The 14,535-nt window shown below is 46.3% G+C and overlaps 1 protein-coding gene and 1 pseudogene across 26 annotated transcripts in view; one reads left to right on the forward strand and one right to left on the reverse strand.

Moving 5' to 3' along the window:
- The window catches only part of LOC147119745 (uncharacterized), a 420,036-nt pseudogene that overhangs the window by 336,889 nt on the left and 68,612 nt on the right, over positions 1-14,535 (forward strand). The gene's annotated exons all lie outside the window — the stretch shown is intronic.
- On the reverse strand, positions 1,365-2,532 carry LOC147119749 (uncharacterized). 25 transcript variants are annotated; one of them, XM_085985236.1, is made up of 3 exons: positions 2,370-2,532; positions 1,951-2,201; positions 1,435-1,617 (listed from the first exon to the last, which is right to left on the reverse strand). In XM_085985236.1, exons 1-3 carry the CDS (start codon positions 2,443-2,445, stop codon positions 1,435-1,437), a joined length of 510 nt encoding a protein of 169 aa, XP_085841362.1. In that variant the 5' UTR covers positions 2,446-2,532. The 25 variants fall into 25 exon arrangements, with proteins under 25 accessions (XP_085841354.1, XP_085841346.1, XP_085841345.1 ...); XM_085985235.1 differs by having other exon boundaries at positions 1,435-1,639; positions 1,892-2,201; XM_085985233.1 differs by having other exon boundaries at positions 1,435-1,681; positions 1,850-2,201.

Raw genomic sequence — 14,535 nt, forward strand, 5'->3', positions numbered from 1 at the left:
TTGTGACCCCACCTCATTGTTCTTTGATGTAATGTTTTCCTGACTGATCTGTTTGGACACCATTCACACCTTTGATTGCTGTGATTATCTCTCTGCTGAGGTGTGATAAATGGCAGTTAGAAAGATTACCTGTAAACATCTGACATTATTCTCTGACTATATAAGCTGTGTCTTTATGCATCTCTCCACTTCACCTGATGAAGGAGCAGTGCTCCGAAAGCTTGTGACTTCAAATAAAGCTGTTGGACTATAACCTGGTGTTGTGTGACTTCTTACATTTGTCCACCCCAGTCCAACTCCGGCATCTCCACACCATTGCCTAATATGGTCGTCTCTGGCTAGTGCACAATCCAGAGACACGAGTCTGCATTTTCTTCAACACACATCAACAACGTTAGAAGCGGGTAAAAACACTGTGGCCTTCCTGGGGCAGCACAAACCACTAGTCTCCAGACTTTTCTTATCCCAACATCATATTTCTGATCGAAACATTCTGTGATGAAAATATCCAAGGCCAGTTGGTTGCAAACACCAGCTGTTGCTCAGTGAAATCTCTCTCTCTCGTTAATGATACCAACCACATTTTCCCCGATATCGCATGAACTAAAGATGAACACCTTTCAGAAGCTGAATTAACCGAGGTCCATATGCCAACACCTCTCTCATCTTCCATTCACTTCAATTGAAAGGAAACCGACAGATTGGACCAGTCAGGATTTGAAAGATATTTACAACAGATTTTAGATGTTCTTAGAGTTGGGATCTTTCTCTACTCTGTCCACTCGAGGAGTTAGATAACAGACTTTCTCCTGTGAATATAGAGCTGGGGTATTGGGCCGTGATGTGTTCACTTGCATCTTGTTGACTCTAAATCTTTGCCAATTTTTTGATGTGATCTGTTTATTTGTATGTATTGTTTTAAATACACTTGCTGAGTGGATTCAAATTTAAATTGAAAGCATGTTTGCAGGCATGATGCTCTATTCACACATCAAAGGTGAGATGCTGTGGGACACATGCTAAGTCCAGTAGCTGAAAGTGATTAACAGACTGGGTTTTGTGTTTAGTGATCCCGGGCATGTTACCGAGACCTTCCCTCGATACCAAGGCTAGGAAAGGCACTCTGGAAGGTATGGGGTGCTGGGACTTGTCCATGAGAGTAACCGAAGGTATGAGAACTGAAATAATCTCAAGTTAGAAAGGAGAAAAGGCCCAAAAATGGAGCAGTCGGTAACAGGACATCAAATAGTCTTCTCTTATCTTGGAGACATCAAATATCGACACACTGTGTTATTTCAAATATGAAAATATTAATAACCCCTATAAATGGGCTGGAGTTTATCAGAAGAAACAAACCCCAAATGTCAGAATGAACATGATTCAGTCCGGGAGGTGATTAACAGCAGCAATGACAGCAGAATCCAACCCCTGCAGTCACTTGTGAACTCGCTGGTGTCTCAGCAGGCTGGATGAAGTAGTGAATCCTCTCCCACACTTGGAGCAGGTGAATGGCCTCTCCCCAGTGTGAACACGCAGATGTGTTAGAAGGTGGGATGGCTGAGTGAATCCTTTCCCACACTGAGAGCAGGTGAACGGCCTCTCCCCAGTGTGAACTCGCTGGTGAGTTAGAAGGTGGGATAAACAAGTGAATTGCTTCCCACACACGGAGCAGGTGAACGGCCTCTCCCCAGTGTGAACTCACTGGTGTGACAGCAGGTGGGATGACTGAGAGAATCCCTTCCCACAGACAGAGCAGGTGAATGGTCTCTCCCCAATGTGGATTCGCTGGTGTTTCAGCAGGGTGGATGAAAGAGTGAATCCCTTCCCACACACGGAGCAGGTGAACGGCCTCTCCCCGGTGTGAACGTGCTGGTGTAACAGCAGGTTGAATGACTGAGTGAATCCCTTCCCACACTCAGAGCAGGTGAACGGTCTCTCCGCAGTGTGAACTCGCTGGTGTTTCAGCAGGCTGGATGACAGAGTGAATCCCTTCCCACACTCAGAGCAGGTGAACGGCCTCTCCCCAGTGTGAATACGCTGGTGTGTCAGCAGGCTGGATGACCGAGTGAATCCCTTCCCACACTTAGAGCAGGTGAACGGTCTCTCCTCGGTGTGCACTCGCTTATGAGTTAGAAGGTTGGACGAACAAGTGAATTCCTTCCCACACTCAGAGCAGGTGAATGGCCTCTCCCCGGTGTGCACTCGCTGGTGAGTTAGAAGGTTGGATGAACAACTGAATTCCTTCCCACACTCAGAGCAGGTGAACGCCCTCTCCCCAGTGTGAACTCGCTGGTGTAACAGCAGGTTGAATGACTGAGTGAATCCCTTCCCACACTCAGAGCAGGTGAACGGCCTCTCCCCAGTGTGACTGCGCCGATGAATTTCCAGCTGAGACGGGGAACTGAATCCCTTCCCACATTCCTCACATTTCCACGGTTTCTCCATGGTACGGGTATCCTTGTCTCTCTCCAGGTTGGACGATCAGTTGAAACCTTGTCCACACACAGAACACGTGTACGGTTTCTCCCCATTGTGAATGATATGATGTTTTTTCAGGCTGTGTAACTGGTTAAAGCTCTTCCCACAGGCAGTGCACTGGAACACTCCCACTCGTGTGTGTGTGTGTGTGTGTGTCTCGGTGCTTTTCCAATCTTTTCTCACAGACAGAACAGACAAACATTTCTCCTTCCACATTCAAAGGCCGATGATATTCAGGTCCTGATGAATCGAGTGACTCTGTCAAATCTTGACGTGATGTTTAGTTTGAGTTTCCTGTCTGCAAATCCTCCCCTTCTAATACCCTGTAAAAGGTGTTTACAAAACTCGTCACTGTAAGTACAGGACAGAAATTCAGAACAGACAAATCTAGCTTCTACAGAACATTCTTTCCTCTCGTTCCTCCAAAGATGTAAATCCCCGTCCCACACATTCTCCCTCCTCCCTGTGCTAAAATCCAAAACTATCGCACATCTCAAGACAGTTTGTCTTCTACTCCCAGTTTTCTCCCCCAACTCTGGCTGGGTTCAGTTTTACACTCAATGGTTTCCCTCCCTCCCCTGAAGGTGCTGGCTCTGGCTGGGTTCGGTTCTACACTCACTGGTTCCCTGTCTCTCCTCCCCCGAAGGTGCTGACTCTGGCTGGGTTCAGTTCACTCACTGGTTCCCCTCCCCCTCCTCCCCTGAAGGTGCTGACTCTGGCTGGGTTCAGTTCTACACTCACTGGTTCCCCTGTCTCTCCTCCGCTGAAGGTGCTGACTCTGGCTGGGATCAGTTCTACACTCACTGGTTCCCCTCCCCCTCCTCCCCTGAAGGTGCTGACTCTGGCTGGGTTCAGTTCTACACTCGCTGGTTCACCTCCCTCCCTCTGGTTAACAAAATTGAGGCTCATGGAATAGGTGGGTCAGTGGCCGCTTGGATAGGGAATTGGCTTAAGGACAGAAATCAGCGAGTTGTGGTAAATGGCTGTTTTTCAGACTGGAGGATGGTAGACAGTGATGTTCTCCAAGGGTCTGTGCTGGGGCCACTGCTTTTTTTGGTATATATATAAATGACCTGGATATTGGAATACAAAGTAGAATTTCAAAATTTGCTGATGCCACCAAACTTGGGGGGTGTGGCAAACAGTGAGGATGATACCAATCGACTGCAACAGGACATAGAAAGGCTGGCAGAATGGGCAGACAAGTGGCAGATGGAATTTAATAGAGAGAAGTGTGAGGTGATGCATTTTGGCAGAAGGAACAGGGAGAGGCAATATACACTTAATGGCACAGTTTTATAGAGTGTGCAGGGACAGAGGGACCTGGGAGTTAATGTGCATAGGTCCCTGAAGGTGGCAGGGCATATTGAGAGAGTGGTCAACAAAGCATATGGGATCGTGGGCTTCATAAATAGAGGTATTGAGTACAAAAGTAGAGAAGTTATGCTGAACCTTTATAAAGCACTGGTTAGGCCACAACTGGAGTATTGCGTCCAGTTCTGGTCACCACACTTTAGGAAGGATGAGAAGGCCCTTGAGAGGGTGCAGAGGAGACTTAACAGAATGGTTCCAAGGATGGGGGATCTTAGCTACAAGAACAGGTTGGAGAAGCTGGATTTGTTTTCATCAGAGGAAAGGAAGTTAAGGGGTGATTTGATAGAGGTGTACAAGGTTATGACAGGTTTGGTAGGCTAGACGGGGATAGGCTGTTCCTAATAGTTGATGGTACAAGGACTAGGAGACACAGATTTAAGGTTTTAGGCAAGAGATACGGGGGGATGTGGGGAGAAACTTTTTTACGACGTGAGTGGTGGTGACCTGGTACTCGCTGCCGATGGAAGTGGTGGAATCAGAGACACTCAATTTATTCAAGGGGAGACTGGATAGGCACTTGAGGGAAATAAAGTTGCAGGGCTACGGGGATAGTGAGGGCGAATGGGACTGACTGGATTGTTCTGCAGAGAGCCGGCATGGAATCAATTGGCCGAATGGCCTCCTTCTATGCTGTTGACATTAATCCTCCTCTGAAGGTGCTGACTTTGGCTGGGTTCAGTTCTACATGCACTGGTTCTCCTCCCTCTCCTTCCCTGAAGGTGCTGACTCTGGCTGGGTTCAGTTCTACACTCACTGGTTCTCCTCCCTGTCCTCCACTGAAGGTGCTGACTCTGGCTGGGTTCAGTTCTACACTCACTGGTTCCCCTCCCTCTCCTTCCCTGAAGGTGCTGACTCTGGCTGGGTTCAGTTCTACACTCACTGGTTCTCCTCCCTGTCCTCCACTGAAGGTGCTGACTCTGGCTGGGTTCAGTTCTACACTCACTGGTTCCCCTCCCTCTCCTCTCCTCTCCTGAAGGTGCTGACTCTTGGCTGGATTCAGTTCACTCACTGGGATCCTGAAGCCCCGCCCACTAGAGGTCCCTTTACAAAGATGGCCGCGCATGCGCTCTAGCGCTCGGTGAACCAAAATGGCGGCGCACAAACCCTCAGATTTCTTTTGCAAAGATGGCCACCTTTAGCCAGGGCCTGTTACCGGGAAAAAGCAAACGCGGAACCTGTAGGTTCTCATTCGGGGCTTGCGGCCTACATCAGGTGCTTATGAAGTTCACCCGCCGGCTGCGTTATCTCCCTGCATCCCGGTGATTCGTAATCGGCGTAAAATCGCGTCTGCAACCTTTCTTCGTCTCCCACCTTTGTCCGCTTTTCGCACTCGCAGGGCCCGGATCACGTTGACACTGCGCATGCTCCAAGTATAGGCGGACACTGCCCCTGCGCGCTGGGCTCCTCCAGTGTGAATAGGACAAATTCTCGGCCACGGCGCATGCTGGGGAACAGCCTCGCCATTGAAAGCCCCAATTAGTGACTGGAGAATGAGTTTCTGTGATCCTATTGAGAAAAAAATCATCAATAATTCACACAGAAACCCAAGTGCACAGACACTCTGCCATGGTTCAGTCTTGGATGTGATGAAGAACCGAATCCAAACACCTGCAGTCACAATTGAAGTCACTGGAGTCTCAGCAGGTGGGGTGAATTCCTTCCTAGACACAGAATATAGACTCATAGAGTTATACAGAAAGAGGCCCTTCGGCCCATTGTGTCCGCGCCGGCCATCAAGCCCTGTCTATTCTAATCCCATTTTCCAGCACTTGGTCCGTAGCCTTGTATGCTATGGCGTTTCAAGTGCTCATCTAAATGTTTCTTGAATGTTGTGAAGGTTCCTGCTTCTACCACCCTTTCAGGTAGTGTGTTCCAGATTCCAACCACCCTCTGGGTGAAAAAGTTTTTCCTCAAATCCCCTCTAAACCTCCTGCCCCTTACCTTGAAACGATACCCCCTGGTTATTGACCCCTCTATTAAGGGGAAAAGTTCCTTTCTATCTGCCCTATCTATGCCCCTCATAATTTTGTACACCTCAATCAGGTCCCCCCTCAGCCTTCTCTGCTCTAAGGAAAACAACCCCAGCCTGTCCAGTCTCTCTTCATAGCTGAAGCGCTCCAGCCCAGGTAACATCCTGGTGAATCTCCTGTGCAACATCTCCAATGCAATCACATCCTTCCTATAGTGTGGCGATGAGAACTGCACACAGTATTCCAGCTGTGGCCTAACTAGCGTTTTGTACAGCTCCATCATAACCTCCCTGCTCTTATATTCTATGCCTCGGCTAATGAAGGCAAGTATCCCATATGCCTTTTTAACCACCTTCTCTACCTGTCCTGCTGCCTTCAGGGATCTATGTACATGCACACCAAGGTCCCTCTGATCCTCTGTCCTTCCTAGGGTCCTACCATTCATTGTGTATTCCCTTGCCTTGTTAGTCCTCCCAAAATGCATCACCTCACACTTTTCAGAGTTAAATTCCATTTGCCACTGTTCTGCCCATCTGACCAACCCATCTATATCATCCTGTAGCCTGAGGCTTCCCGCCTCGCTATTTACCACTCCACCAATTTTCATGTCATCTGCGAACTTACTGATCATACCTACATTCATATCTAAATCATCCATGTACACTACAAACAGCAAAGGATCCAGCACCTATCCCTGCGGTACACCACAGGCTTCCAGTCACAAAAACAACCTTTGACCATCACCCTCTGCCTCCTGCCACTAAGCCAATTTTGGATCTAATGCGCCAAATTGTCCTGGATCCCACTGGCTCTTACCTTCTTGATCAGTCTCCCATGTGGGACTTTGTTAAAAGCTTTACTGAAGTCCATGTAGAGTACATCAACTGCACTAGCCTCATCCACACACCTAGTCACCCCCTCGAAAAATTCAATCAAATTGGTCAGACATGAGCTCCCCCTGCCAAAGCTATGCTGACTATCCCTGATTAATCCCTGCCTCTCCAAGTGGAGATTAATTCTGTCCCTTAGAATTTTTCCCAATAATTTCCCTACCTCTGATGATAGGTTCGCTGGCCTGTAATTCCCTGGTTTATCCCTACTACCCTTCTTGAATAATGGGACTACGTTAGCTGTTCTCCAGTCCTCTGGCACCGCCCCTGTGGCCAGAGAGGTTCTGAAAATTTGTGTCAGAGTCCCTGCAATCTCCTCCCTTGCTTCACACAGCAGCCTGAGATACATCTCATCAGGGTCTGAGGATTTATTCACTTTTAAGCCCACTAAAACCGCTAGTACCTCCTCCCTCTCAATACTAATTTGTTCAAGTATATCACAACCCCCCTGCCTGATTTCTATGCCTACATCACCCTTCTCCATAGAGAACACAGATGCAAAATATTCATTTAAAACCTCACCGATATCTTCCGGCTCTACACATAGATTGCCACTTTGGTCCCTAATGGGCCCTACTCTTTCCCTGGTTATCCTCTTGCACTTAATATACTTATAAAACACCTTGGGATTTTCCTTTATTTTGCCTGCCAGTGTTTTTTCATGCTCCCTCTTTGATCTCCTAATTTCATTTCTGCTCTTTCAATACTCCTCTAGGGATTCCACTGTTTTTAGTCCTTTCTTTCTGCCAAAAGCCTCCCTTTTTTTCCTAATCCATTCTTGTATATCCCTTGACATCCAGGGTTCCCTCTCTCAAGTATCAATGCGCTGATCGGGCATCAGCTGCTTTGAACTTTGAAAACTTTTCTCACAGTCAGAGTATTTAAAGCAACTGTTCTCAATGTGGACACTCTGGAGTGTCAACAGACAGGACAATGGAGTGAATCCCTTCCCACACGTGAAGTATCTAAACGGTCTCTCTCCAGTGTGACTGTGCTGGTGTGTCAGTAAATGAGATGATTGATTGAATCCCTTTCCACATACAGACCATTGAACGGATCTTCCCTTTATGAACATGTTTGTGTGCTAATAGGTGAGATGAGCGAGTGAATTTCTTTCCTCGCTCAGCTGGTGAATGGCCTCTCCCCGGTGTGACTGTATCCATGAGTTTCCACCACATAAGGGCAACTGAATCCATTTCTACAATCCCCACATTTACAATGGTGATTCAGGTGGGCACATGAGTCTCACAGGTTAGATGATTGGTTGAAGATGGGTTCGTGCCACACAAGTGCCAGGCAATGACTATCTCCAACAAGCGAGAGTCTAACCACCGCCCCTTGACATTCAACAGCATTACCATCACTGAATCCCCCACCATCAACATCCTGAGGGGTCACCATTGACCAGAAACTTAACTGGACCAGCCACATAAATACTGTGGCAACAAGAACAGGTCAGAGGCTGGGTATTCTGCTGAGAGTGTCTCACCTCCTGACTCCCCAAAGCCTTTCCACCATCATAAAGGCACAAGGCACAAGTAAGGAGTGTGATGGAATACGCTCTCTCCACTTGCCTGGATGTGGCAGCCCATCCAATGGGCCCCGTTGGATGGGCTGCCATATATAGGAACCCCCTCTGTGTGTGGATCACTTACATTGAGACACCAAATCCAGGGTCCACTTACACTGTGACACAAAATTCAGGGACCACTTACACCGAGTCAATAAATCCAGGGACCACTTACAACTTGACACCAAATCCAGGGACCAGTTACACTGTTACACCAATTCCAGGGAGCACTTACACTGTGACTCCAGATCCAGAGACCACTTACAGTGTGACACCAAATCCAGGGGCCTCTTACACTGTGACATCAAATCCAAGGACCATTTACACTGAGACATCAAATCCAGGGACCAGTTACAGTGTGACACCAAATTCAGGGACAACTTACACTGTGACACCAAATCCAGGGACCACTTATACTGTGACACCAAATCCAGGGAGTATTTGCACTGTGACACCAATTCCAGGGCCCACTTACAATGCAACACCAAATCTGGGTACCACTTACTCTGAGACATCAAATCGAGGGACCACTTACACTGTGATACCAAATCCAGGGAACACTTACACTGAGACACCAAATCCAGGGACCACTTACACTGCGACACCAAATCCAGGTATCATTTACACTGAGTCTATAAATGGGAATCAGAGAGCCGCAGTATGGGGAATGGTCATGGTTGTGAAACCAGCTCCAGTGAGGGCAGGTAATGGATGAAGATATGACGTTGGAATCAGATGGTTACTGTTGGGGCCTGGTGACAGGTTATTGTCAGAAGCCCTTTTCAGGCAGGCCAAAGATTGAATGTAAGCAGCACAACACCTGGATCTGCCTGTTTTTGTCCCAAAGTCTAATGACCCTGATGTCTTTTTTGTGGCAAATGTAGAGATGTGAAAGAAGGGAGGAAATCAGGCTCGGGCCAGAAAGAAGGTTCCTTGAATGAACAATTCATGAGGTTGTTTTCTGACTCATCTGCGTGAGGTTAAAACACCATGAAATGAAAGAGAACATGTCTAGTGACACTGGCGTTGTCAATAGTGGTTTCTACCCCTATTCACTGTCTCATAGCCTAACATCCTAAGCCGAACCCCGGCCCCTAAACCCTAACCAAGGATTCCTGACAGGGATCAATGGAGGAGCTAAAGACCTGATAAAGGAAGTATTAGAAACAATTATCTTGAATAAAGAAATAGTGCACAGCATGTCAGTAATGAGAGATTGAATCAACGAGACCATCAAAATCAGCAATGACAATTACAAAGATCAGAACATTTCAAAGGCTATCACATGCAGTATCTGTGGAGGAGTTTTTACTAAATCGGATCCAAAAAGTGTTAAATGATACAGAAAATAACGGATTGCAAATCTTATGCAAGACAGTTCTATAAAAGAGTGGTTCAAAGGAATTTCAGATGAGTGTACTCTTTTTGAGCAACCCATAAACAAATAAATTGTAACTTAACAAAAATACATTAAATTAAACTTAATACATTAAATTAAAATTTGATTGCCGGGGGTGATGATGCACTTTAGCCCCTACAGTGCCCATCGGTTGTGGAAGGCCTCGAGCGTGCCGGCGGACACTGCGTGCTCCATCTCTAGGATAACACAGGCGCAAATGTTACAGTGGAAGAGAGGCAGGCGGTTGGGCCGAACAACCCCCATGACCGCCCGCTGCCTGGACCTGTTAATGGCCACTTTGGCCAGGCCTTAAGATGAGTGTAAAGAGAGACACTGCAGTTCAGTCTATGACACCCACAAGCCATGTACTCAAACGGAACAAACTTCTGGTTAGATGTGGGAGAAAGTGAACTAGGTGAGAAATGATACAAGTTAGAGTAAGAAAATTGCCAAAAAATGGAACAGTTGGCAACAATTAGTCTCCTCTGATCATTGAAAAATCAAATATTCGATACACTGTCAGTTTGAAACCAAGCTGATTTATTCAGACCCAGTTCTGACGAAAGGTCATCGGCCTGAAACGTTAACTCTGTTTCACTCTTCACAGATGCTGCCTGACCTGCTGAGTACCTCCAGCATTTTCTGTTTTTATTTCAGATTTCCAGCATCTGCAGTACTTTTTTATTTTTTTATTTATTTTAAATTTTTTTAAATTTTTTTTAATTTTAATTCAACATTTATACAGAATATCAATCTCCATCCCAGGTACAAGGGTTATTAGGATCAGCAGAAACACACTCTAACTGCCAGAACGAACATGATTCAGTGCTCAATGCAATCCCAGTAAATCCTGTTCTAGTCACTAATGCGGCCCTTCAATGGCGGGGCTTTTACCCAGCAGTCCCTGCGGGGGAGAATGTGCCACACCCGGACTACAGGAGCCCCGTGCACAGGCGCAGGACCCACCTGGGTTTGGAGCATGCACGGTGCATGTAATCGCAGATGGCACAGCCATGGGATGGGCTCCAGATACATCGGTAAGATGCGGGCGGAAGGAGCTGAGTATTGGCCTAGCGGGTGGGCGGGGAGGCTTCATAAACAACTGCTGTAGTTTGCAAGATATCGTTCAAATCCTGACTGGTCCAATCTGTCAGTTTCCTTTCAGTTGAAGTGAATGGAAGATGAGAGGGGTGTTGGCATATGGACCTTGGTTAATTCAGCTTCTGAAAGGTGTTCATCTTTAGTTCATTCGATATCGGGGAAAATGTGGTTGGTATTAGAGAGAGAGAGATTTCACTGAGCAACAGCTGGTGTTTGCAACCAACTGGCCTTGGATATTTTCATCACAGAATGTTTCGATCAGAAATATGATGTTGGGATAAGAAAAGTCTGGAGACTAGTGGTTTGTGCTGCCCCAGGAAGGTCACAGTGTTTTTACTGCTTCTAATGTTGTTGATGTGTGTTGAAGAAAATACAGACTAGTGTCTCTGGACTGTGCAGTAGCCAGAGATGACCATATTAGGCAATGCCAGCTCCAGTTTGATAAGAGGTTGATGGCAGAGCAAGAGATCCAGCAGTTTTAAGAATTTATCTCTCGTTATCTGCAGACATCGAATGTCGCAGCGTGCTGACAAAATTGGATTTAAGACTTTAACCTATTGGATTAAATTATTGGGATCGATTGTTATAGAATTGAATTGTTATAGAATAGAAAAGTAGTGAAGTTATGCTAAACTTGTATCGAACCTTGGTTAGTCCACACTTGGAGTACTGCATACAATTCTGGTCACATATTATAAAAAGGATATAGAGGCACTGGAGAGGGTGCAGAGAAGATTTACAAGGATGATACCAGAAATGCGAGGGTATACCTGTCAGGAAAGGATGGACAGGCTGGGTCTCTTTTCTCTTGAAAAAAGAAGGCTGAGTGGTGACCTAATAGAGGTCTTTAAAATGATGAAAGGTTTTGATAGAGTAGATACAGAGAGAGTGTTTCCACTTGAGGGGAAGAGCATAACCAAAGGCCATCAATATAAGATAGTCACCAAGAAATCAAATAGGGAATTCAAGAGAAACTTCTTTGCCCAGAGAGTGGTGAGAATGTGGAACTCACTACCACAGGGAGTGGTTGAAGCGAATAGTATAGATACATTTAAGGGGAGGCTAGACAAGCATATGAGGGAGAAGGGAATAGAGGGTTATGCTGATAGAGTTAGATGGGGAAAGACGGGAGGAGGCTCGAGTGGAGCATAAACGCCGGCATGGACTGGTTGGGCCGAATGGTGTGTTTCTGTGCCGTATATCCTGTGTAATCCTATTTTCCAAGACACATTGCTCAAAGGGGAGGATAAATGACTCACATCCAAACGCAATTGTTACTTTTGTCTTCTTTGTAAAATCACATAGTCTGGGCATAATTTGTTTGTGAAATTTAAATTGATTATATGGACTCGAAATAACTGAATCAGGAAATGTATTTTATAATGATGTGCATTTTGAAATTGTACTTGGAACATCTCCTCATTAAAGATCACCATTGTTCTGTTACAGTTTTTCCTGTCAGTCTTTGGTTCCATTTTACCCTGGCTAGATCCTTTCGCATCCCATTGAAGTTAGCCCTATTCCAATTTAGAAGTTCCACTCTAGATTGTTCCTTGCTCCTCTCCATTGCTAATCTAAATCTTATGATATGATGATCATTCGTACCCGTGTTCTCCCACAGACACTTGGTCGACCTGGATCACCTCATTCCCCAGCACCAGATCCAGCAATGCCTCCTTCCGAGTTGGGCCAAGAACATATTGGTCAAGGAAATTCTCCTGAATACATTTCAGAAATTCCCTCCCCGTCCTTTCCCTTTACCCTAGCATTATCCCAATCGATCTTTGAGTAATTAAAGTCCCCCAATATCACCACTCTTTAGCTCTGGCATATCTCTGCGCTTTCCCTGCAGATTTGCTCCTCTTCCTCCCTCTCACTATTTGGAGGCCTGTAGAATACCCCCAATAGTGTGATCTTACCCTTTTTGATCCTCAACTCTAACCAAATGGATTCTGTCCTTGTCCCCTCAAGAACATCCTCCCTTTCCAACACTACAATGTCTTCCTTAATCAGCACTGCCACCCCACCTCCCTTTTTTCCTTCCCTATGTTTTCTGAACACCTTGTACCCTTGAATATTAAGTGCCCAGTCCTCACCATTCTTAGGCTATGTTTCCGTTATTGCCACAACATCATATTGCCACACGGCTAATTGTGCTTGTAGCTCACCAACCTTATTCACCACACTTTGTGCGTTTACGTGCATGCATTCTAAACCCATTTTTGAATTTTTCGTAGTCTTTCTTAGTCTGCTCCTATCTAATATGATACTACTGCCGCCTCTAGTACACAGTCAGGGTGTGTTTTTGCTGATCTTAATAACACCTATACCTGGGCTGGAGATTAATATTCTGTATCAATAGTGAATAAAGCAGCTTTGTTTCAAACACAGTGTATTGAATATTTGATTTCTCCATGATCAGAGGAGACTAATAGATGTTCTGTTATCCACTGTTCCATTTTTGGGCTTTTCTTACTCTTGATTATATCACTTCTCACCTAGTTCACCTTCTACCACATCTAACCCCAAGTTGGTTCCATTTGACTACATGGTTTGTGGGTGTCATAGACTGAACTACAGTGTCTCACTTTATACTCATCTGAAATTCCTTTCAACCAACCCTTGAAAGAACTCTCTTGCTTCAGATTTGAAATCAGTTATTGTGTGCATGGTTTAACACTTCTTGGATGTGGTTAGTACAACTCCTCCACAGGTCCTGCATGTGACAGCCTTTGGAATGTTCTGATCTTTGTCATTGTCTTTGCTGATTGTGATGGTGTCCTTGATTTAATCTCCTGGAACTAACACACCGTGCACTATTTCCTGCATCGAGATCATTGTTTCAAATACTGAGCTTGAGCACAGAGCTTGGAGACAGAGCCGGGAGATTCACAAACACAGTGATTCACAAGCAGAGTGGGCGCAGGAATTGGTGGAGAGGAAGAAGGTGGTGGAGATGTCTGAGTGAAAAGGAGGAGTGAAGCCACAGAACCCAAGTTAATAGGCACGAGAGCGGAGCTGTGGGACAGCGAGAGGAGCGGCCGCAGATAAAGAAAGGCCCAAGAGCCCGGAGGGAGCGCCAGTGTCAGGGAGTGAGGTAAGTGACCTCAGCACAAGGGAAGGAGCAGATTGGGGAGGATTGTTTTTAAGTCTCGAGTTTATTTCTGTTAAGATACTTTAAAAAAAAAATTGTTAATAGTGGAATAATTAAAGGCATGGCAAGGCAACTCGGTCCAGCGGATGCACATCCTGTGCCTTTCCACCATCTACAAGGCACAAGTCAGGAGTGTGATGGAATACTCTCCACTTGCCTGGATGAGTGCAGCTCCAACAACACTCAAGAAGCTCGACACCATCCAGGACTAAGCAGCCCGCTTGATTGGCACCCCATCCACCACATTAAACATTCACTCCCTCCACCACCAGTGTACCGTGGCTGCAGTGTGCACCATCTACAAGATGCACTGCAGCAATTTGCCAAGGCTTCTTCGGCAGCACCTCCCAAACCCGTGACCGCTTCGACCTAGAAGGACAAGGGCAGCAGGCACATGGGAACACAACCACCTCCAAGTTCCCCTCCAAGCCACACACCATCCTGACTTAGAAGTATATCGCCAATCCTTCATCGTTGCTCGGTCAAAATCCTGGAACTCCCTCCCTAACAGCACTGTGGGAGTACCCTTCACCACATGGACTGCAGCGGTTCAAGAAGGCGGCTCACCACCACCTTCTCAAGGGCAACTAGGGATGGGC

The sequence above is a fragment of the Somniosus microcephalus genome, chromosome 4, assembly GCF_052327205.1.
Source record: "Somniosus microcephalus isolate GS21.2 chromosome 4, FLI_Smic_1.0, whole genome shotgun sequence".
NCBI lineage: Eukaryota > Metazoa > Chordata > Chondrichthyes > Squaliformes > Somniosidae > Somniosus > Somniosus microcephalus.